Source organism: Pan troglodytes, chromosome 6, assembly GCF_028858775.2.
Source record: "Pan troglodytes isolate AG18354 chromosome 6, NHGRI_mPanTro3-v2.0_pri, whole genome shotgun sequence".
In the NCBI taxonomy this organism is placed as follows: domain Eukaryota; kingdom Metazoa; phylum Chordata; class Mammalia; order Primates; family Hominidae; genus Pan; species Pan troglodytes.
In genome coordinates this window covers 24903343-24911513 of record NC_072404.2, presented here as the reverse complement: position 1 = coordinate 24911513, position 8171 = coordinate 24903343, and the positions used below count along the sequence as shown (strand labels likewise).

Genomic DNA, 8171 nt, shown 5'->3' with positions numbered 1-8171 from the left:
GCTTTGCTCAATTAATTGTTCCCGCCGGCGAGTCCGTACTGAGAAGCCCATGAGCGGACCTTATGTGCAGGGTACTCCAGCGCGGTGCACAAAACTCGTCGCCCCCAAACGCTGCCCCCACCCCAACACTGTGTACTGACTCCAGCTTTTTACTTTGCCATGTAAGGGATGGACCTGAAACGGTTATTTTACCTCAATTCATTTCAAAAAGGAAACAAGTATGGCATTGCAAAAGATGGGCTTCTTATCCAAGGCGACTTCCTTTCTTGTTCACCAACTTTGTTGCTTCCAGTTTGCCAGGATCTACATTAACACCCTCTTTGGGGCTCTTCGTTTTAACTTATAGACAGAAATGCTTAAAATGTTAGCGTATCCAAGTATTTGGAATTGGGGCTCACGAAGCCTAATTGTCCACTGGATGCCCTAGATAGTGGGGGCTGGGGCGGGGGGGTGTCTCAGAGCGGGCAGCCCCTATGTCTAGGTGCTATCAAATTCCCACTTCACTCTCTTACAAGCTGGCCTTTCAAGGTCACAATGCGGAGCCTAATTTGGGGGTGGGGATGAAATGGCCACAGGGTCTCTCCCTTGGGTTGGCATTGCCAGCTGTTAGGGCCGCAGCAAAGGCGCTGCGCTGCCCCCCTCTGGCTCTCCTGCCTTTCCCATGGACTGGGTTTCCTTCCACCGAAGAGTGAACTTCTGCCTCTTTCGAGCACCTTCCGAGGCGTAGTCCTTTGGATGTTGGGGAGTGTCAGACTGGGTCGTTGTAGAGGGGAAAGGAGGGCCCAGAAGGGCGAGAGAGCAGGCCGGGGCGCAAATCCTCAGCCCCCGCGGCGCGGCCACGTCTTCAGAAACGCCCAGGACCTCCGGGCTGGGCCGCCGCGGTTTGGCCCTTGGAACTCCAAGGGGTTCGTCTACCTGACCATTGGGTGGGCTCCGCGGTTGACACTTTTCTTGGCATGCCCCCCCACCCCGCGCCCCACCACCCCCCCAGCCCCAGCAATCCCAAATCGGCCCCACGGACCTAGAGGGCTCTTGGGCGAGATGAGACATCACCCACTGTGTAGAAGCTGTTGCCACTGCTGCTGTCACAGCCACTCCGGATGGGGCTGCCACCGCGGCCAGGACAGTCTCCTCCGACCGCTTCCTGGGCTGCGCTAGGGTTCGGGGGCGCTGCCCGCACGCTCCGGCGGGGAAGGAAATCGCCCCGCGCCCGCCGGAGGAAGGCGACGGGGAGGGAAGGGGGAGGGCGGCTAGGAGGCGGGTGGAGGGGCCGGCCGCCCGGGCCAGGTCGTTTTTGAATGGTTTGGGAGGACGAATTGTTAGACCCCGAGGAAGGGAGGTGGGACGGGGGAGGGGGACTGGAAAGCGGAAACTTTCCTATAAAACTTCGAAAAGTCCCTCCTCCTCACGTCAGGCCAATGACACTGCTGCCCCCAAACTTTCCGCCTGCACGGAGGTATAAGAGCCTCCAAGTCTGCAGCTCTCGCCCAACTCCCAGACACCTCGCGGGCTCTGCAGCACCGGCACCGTTTCCAGGAGGCCTGGCGGGGTGTGCGTCCAGCCGTTGGGCGCTTTCTTTTTGGACCTCGGGGCCATCCACACCGTCCCCTCCCCCTCCCGCCTCCCTCCCCGCCTCCCCCGCGCGCCCTCCCCGCGGAGGTCCCTCCCGTCCGTCCTCCTGCTCCCTCCTCCGCGGGCCGCACCGCCCGGGCCGGCGCCGCGCGCGGGGGAAGCTGGCGGGCTGAGGCGCCCCGCTCTTCTCCTCTTCCCCGGGCTGCCCCTCTGCCCCGGGCCCGCGAGGCCACGCGTCGCCGCTCGAGAGATGATGCAGGACGTGTCCAGCTCGCCAGTCTCGCCGGCCGACGACAGCCTGAGCAACAGCGAGGAAGAGCCAGACCGGCAGCAGCCGCCGAGCGGCAAGCGCGGGGGACGCAAGCGGCGCAGCAGCCGGCGCAGCGCGGGCGGCGGCGCGGGGCCCGGCGGAGCCGCGGGCGGGGGCGTCGGAGGCGGCGACGAGCCGGGCAGCCCGGCCCAGGGCAAGCGCGGCAAGAAGTCTGCGGGCTGTGGCGGCGGCGGCGGCGTGGGCGGCGGCGGCAGCAGCAGCGGCGGCGGGAGTCCGCAGTCTTACGAGGAGCTGCAGACGCAGCGGGTCATGGCCAACGTGCGGGAGCGGCAGCGCACCCAGTCGCTGAACGAGGCGTTCGCCGCGCTGCGGAAGATCATCCCCACGCTGCCCTCGGACAAGCTGAGCAAGATTCAGACCCTCAAGCTGGCGGCCAGGTACATCGACTTCCTCTACCAGGTCCTCCAGAGCGACGAGCTGGACTCCAAGATGGCAAGCTGCAGCTATGTGGCTCACGAGCGGCTCAGCTACGCCTTCTCGGTCTGGAGGATGGAGGGGGCCTGGTCCATGTCCGCGTCCCACTAGCAGGCGGAGCCCCCCACCCCCTCAGCAGGGCCGGAGACCTAGGTAAGGACCGCGCCGCTGCACCCCTTCGCCTCTCAGGTGGCAGACGGCAGGCCGGCCAGGCCGCGGTTCCCCGTCCACCTCGATTTCCTCCCCTCTCCCGCTCTCCGCTCAGCCTTCCCACCTCACTTGGCACCGTTGCCTCGCGCCCCCAGCGTCCCCGGAAGGCCGGTCTGACCCCGCTAGGGAGAGCAGTCTCCAGGGGGATGCGCCCTGGTGAGGGGTGTGTGTGCGCGTGAGTGTGCGTGACAGGAGGGGAGACAGAGACACCCAGGGTCACGGGTAAGGACCGTTTTGTCAGCGCCACCCTTTCTTTGGGCTTTCAATTTTTGTTCTCCTTAAAACAAATGTTTTAAAACAAATTCCACCTCCTCCTCCTTTCCACCCACCCACTTCCTCTTGCCCTTGGGCTGAAATCCTTCCAGGTTGTTCAGCTTAATTTCTCAGTGGTGGTGATAAGAACAGTGCTCACTAGTCTTAGAAAACAGCCACAGAGACCTAAACAATAACCGACTCCCCCCCCCTCTGGGTTTTTGCAGATGTCATTGTTTCCAGAGAAGGAGAAAATGGACAGTCTAGAGACTCTGGAGCTGGATAACTAAAAATAAAAATATATGCCAAGGATTTTCTTGGAAATTAGAAGAGCAAAATCCAAATTCAAAGAAACAGGGCGTGGGGCGCACTTTTAAAAGAGAAAGCGAGACAGGCCCGTGGACAGTGATTCCCAGACGGGCAGCGGCACCATCCTCACACCTCTGCATTCTGATAGAAGTCTGAACAGTTGTTTGTGTTGTTTTTTTTTTTTTTTGACGAAGAATGTTTTTATTTTTATTTTTTTCATGCATGCATTCTCAAGAGGTCGTGCCAATCAGCCACTGAAAGGAAAGGCATCACTATGGACTTTCTCTATTTTAAAATGGTAACAATCAGAGGAACTATAAGAACACCTTTAGAAATAAAAATACTGGGATCAAACTGGCCTGCAAAACCATAGTCAGTTAATTCTTTTTTTCATCCTTCCTCTGAGGGGAAAAACAAAAAAAAACTTAAAATACAAAAAACAACATTCTATTTATTTATTGAGGACCCATGGTAAAATGCAAATAGATCCGGTGTCTAAATGCATTCATATTTTTATGATTGTTTTGTAAATATCTTTGTATATTTTTCTGCAATAAATAAATATGATAAAAAATTTAAAGAACCTTAGAGTTTGGTCTATATTTTTAAAACTAAAGATTAAGTTGGTGGTAAATACCTGCTTGTTTAATTCTAGAGGCACCCAGGAGGGAGGGGGCACTAATACAAACAAAGCAATGAAAAACTCAAATAAAGCAGCTACTGACAGGCACAAGCATGTTATTTTAAAAGACAGCTTTATTATTATTCCAGTTTGGTATTCAGAGGGCTTAGTAGCATCTCTTCATCTCTTATTGTCTCCAAACAGCAAAAACTAACAAATTTGCTCTTCACCTCCTTTTTATTTTGAGGTGACAGTTGTTAAAACAGTTAAATGCAAATAAGGAGTATAAAACCTGCACTATTCTCTTATTATGTACTTTTTGTCATGCTCTTCACTCTTTGTGAAGATTCCTAAATAACAGGTTCTTTTCAGTGAAAACATATATAGTGTTATGAAAATTATCTGTACACAGAAATGACCAGAAATGCATAGAAAATAAAGTGTAAATCAGCAGAAAAGAGAAAATTCCATTTGTAATTTGCTTAACTCTTCTCTCATGAATGAATATGACGTTTAGTGTCATGTTTGCTAAAAAGAAAAGTTAATATATCCCTATATTGATGCTATTTGGGAAGCATCATTCTTTTTTTATGTGTAAAGAATATAAGGCTGTGGAATAATATACAAAAATGAAGATCCTGAACTTTCAGTATCCTTGGTAACTGTTGGAATAATCACAGTTTTAAATACTACAGCTATGCAGTTACTAGTCAATTCATTAGCGTTTTATTTTATCCAGAATTACACAGAATTTTTCCCTGGTGAGATCATACATACACACACACAATCTGAAGTTAAGTAATACAATAATGGGCAAACGGGGATGTTTGATTTTTTATTTCATTCTGATTATTTGTGGGCCAGGAACATACCGGCTTTTATAATTAACATTATTAGAAATAGTGATTTTGTATCAGTTCTTAGCTTTTACATCCGATTTACTGCATCCAAGTGTAACTGGGGAAGCTTTCAAACTGGAAAATTATTTTGGTGCCTGTTTCAAACAATGACTAATAAGTGTATGTATCCAAACAGATCGTTTTTGCTTAGCTCAGGTCGAGGTTATTTTATTGCCTGAAGGTTTTTGTTTTCTTCTTCACACAGCACCATAGAATGCTGACATAAGAATATTATGAATTTATTGTTAATATTTCAGACAATATTTTACAATAAGGAGTCTGCAGCATTTACTTGTATTAAAAGGTTAGTGAAAGCTTGGAGAAGTATTATTATTTTTTTATTTTGATAGTCCTTTAGCAAATAACAGAAAGGGAAGGCGATTATGTGTTGGTGTATTTGTGGGGGGTGTGTGTGTGTTGTGTGTAAGGCAGGTTAGAAATGTAAGGAGGGTGCCCTAGGAGGATGAGGGAAAGCATTAGGTTGGTAATTCTTTTTTGTACGTATCATCCAACCACCTCCATTTTCTAAATTATTCATGGGGAGTCTCCTTGTTCACTAGCTTGGTCTGACTATTTGATATTTCAGATTTCTTAAGGTACACCAGGATGGAGCTGGCCATCACTGCTGAGAAGGTAATTGTTATCTTAACTCTGGCTATAAGAACTAGATGTGTCAAAGAAAGGTAGCTCTCCATTTGCCTTTCTTTTATTTCTTTCTTTTTTTAATGTGTTTTGCTTTTTCTACTTTTTTCATAAGGGGAAACACTTTGGAGAAAAGCAAATGCCATATTTATAGTAATATTAAATACTAAACTGAAGGTAATGTTTCCCCCCCAGATTTTCAGAGAAATAAATGAATGAAAAAGGTGGTAATTTTATTTTGAATGAGGCGACTGCACAATGAAAAATATTCACTACTGGAATGCAATTTCCAGCTTGCAGATTCTAATCCCTACCCCTGTATACACAAGACATAAATCGTGAAATTCTTTTTTAGAATAGAAATGAAGCCACCTGTTTCTTTTCCTCCACCATTATATCTTCTTTTGATTTTATGTTATTTCATTTTATTTTTGCTACCTACCCTTATTTAAAGAACACATAGAATGAATTACCTCTTGTTTTCGGAAATAAGAAGCTAACGCTTTCCAATTAATGTGTTGGTTCACTTGGGATCTTTTTCCTTCAGAATGCATTTGCTAGGGGAAAGTATTGTATTAAATTGTCTTGGGTAAATTGTAGAAAATTTAATGTTTCCTTTACTGTGCTATTGATTATTTTTATCTTATAAGTTGGTCAGATTGATAGCCTCTAGTTATAAGAAAGCTGTAATTTTTTTACCCATATGCACATTTCCCCTTTTGTTCACAGAAGCACATGTCCAGATGATAATTCACGCACAGTTACAGGTTCCCCTCCCCAAAGTGGAACTTATTATTAATAAAATAATGTTAAGGAGCAGAAACTTGCACGATGTGTGTAAATTTTTTCCCACACTCAACAACGGCACAAGCTTCTTGACCCTTCGGTCTTAAGGTTCATATTCATAATGGAGCTTTTTAAGGGACATTTGGCCTCTTGCAAAAAAGTAGAGCATTTTGCACATTCCATGGTTTGGCAAAGTCAGAACTGGTTATTTTCTCTAGACCGGTATCAAGTTCTTCTCAGGCATATGATTTCACTTGAAGTCCTGCCCAGGAATCCTTCAAAGTGAGCGTTTGTCCCGCTCTCATGATGTCAGGCGGTTTTCCCTGCATCTGTAATTTGAAGAAAAATAAACAAACCTGCGGGGAACAAACGCCACGGAAACCCAAACAGAACTCCGTGGGGAGCGAGGGTCTCACCTGCGGCAGGCGCGGGAGAGGGGCACGGGCACGGTCTCCCCTGCGTGGGTGGCGGGCCCGGCTCGCGCGGTGGGGAGAATGGCGATGTCCGTATCTCCTTCGGTTTGCGTGGAGGGCCCCCAGCCCCGCGTCTGGCCGCTGCTAGGAGGCGGCGGTGCCAAGTGTCAGCGGTAGCAAGGGGAGCAATAGCAACAGATTCAGGCAAAGGCCCAACCTCGAATTTCCGGAGACAGGCCCACATTAGCGACAGACAGGGGTCGGGCGGGGATCCCCGGGGGCCACTTTTGCAGAATTTTCCGCTTATATGTCGTAAAGAGTGCGCCGCCCCCAGCACCAGTGAAAGTGGAAGGAAAGTGCACTGGCAAAGTGGAAGGAGAAATCGGTTTCTTCATATTTTCTCAAAGCCGGCAATCCCACTATTTCTCAGAAACCTTCCAACTCTTTGAGAGCCCACGAATGTGCAAATAGGAGGATTATTAACTATCTTTATTTGCTGGACAGCAAAGGATAGACCCAGTTTAAATTAAAAAAAAAAAAAAAACGACATGGGATACATTTTCCATTTTCCCCTCGCTTTTGTCTCAAGGCCTAAGGACGTGAGCCCACTTAATGTTCTTAGCAAATCAAAGCACGTGTGCTTTGAAGAAGGTGTGTAATTGGAGTTTAAGGCATGTATGGAATTCCCAGATGTCTATAAAGTAAGAAGGAGCATGTGGCAGGTCACTGGAAGGTGGAGCAGGTTAAAATCACTGGCACAGACGAGCCCCCTTTAGATTCTCCTTCTTTGTAAGGACCAACGAGATAAGCCTTCTGAAAGGTTGGGATGGGATCATGATGAATATTCAGCTTCTGGAATCAGAGTCATAGTAACCATGGTAAAAAGCACATGGTCAGAAAACCTCAAAGAAAACACTCAATTATAGCCGGGATTTTGTGGGCGCCCTGCAACGAGATCGTTTGGGGTTTGCTGCAGTGAGAGCCTGCAACAGCCTCCTTTCTTGTTTACGTGGACTCTTTTCTTTTCCTTCTATTTTTTTTTTTCTCCCACCCGCTCTCAAGTTTGTCGATGTGTCCTCCTCCTTCGTGCGATTTAGGCTGAAGTCAGAGGAACAAAATTCCAGATTAGGAAAAGAAAAAACAACTCTAAAAGCATTCATTCCAGAAGGCAGCCTTCTTGGGGGGAGGGGAGATTTCCAGCAAGTGAAATTAAGTTTCTGTAAAACATGAAGTTTGCGTATCTACCAGAGAGGGAAATCTCACGAAATGACTACCACCAAAATCAGCTGCTCTTTTATTTCACTTTATTGAGGAATATATAGATGTATAAGGGACTATCGAACCTAAGTGTGAGTTTGTATGGAGTAGTCGGCAGTTTTCCTTTTGGTTTGGTTTTGGTCTGAAGACAGAATCGAAATATGACTTTTCTTCTGGGGTTCAAAATGCTACCCTCATTTACCTGCACAGTCAGGCCTGAAGTGGGAGACTAAGGATCGGGAGTCTCTCAAAGAACCTGGCCATGGCAAAGGTTGGCACTGGGAGGGGGTGATATTGTGGGAAGCTGGAACTGGGGCCAGCGACATGGGGGTGGGAGGTGGGAGGACTGGAACAAAGTGCACCCCCACAGAGGCCACCACTGAGGCAGGCGGGAGAGGGAAAGGGATGCCTTGGGGGGTGATGTGAGTGTGACAAGTGAAAAGTTAAGCAGGTACCTGAAGGAA

The 8171-nt window shown here is 48.3% G+C and overlaps 1 protein-coding gene across 2 annotated transcripts; it reads left to right on the top strand.

Moving 5' to 3' along the window:
- The first annotated feature begins 1488 nt into the window (after positions 1 to 1488).
- TWIST1 (twist family bHLH transcription factor 1) lies at positions 1489 to 6075 on the top strand. Of its 2 annotated transcripts, XR_010158300.1 has the most exons (3): positions 1489 to 2470; positions 5196 to 5242; positions 5981 to 6075. XR_010158300.1 is itself a non-coding variant. In NM_001009050.2 (2 exon segments), a coding segment is annotated over 1 exon segment (606 nt). In that variant the 3' UTR covers positions 2429 to 2470; positions 3007 to 3577.
- Positions 6076 to 8171: the final 2096 nt, after the last annotated feature.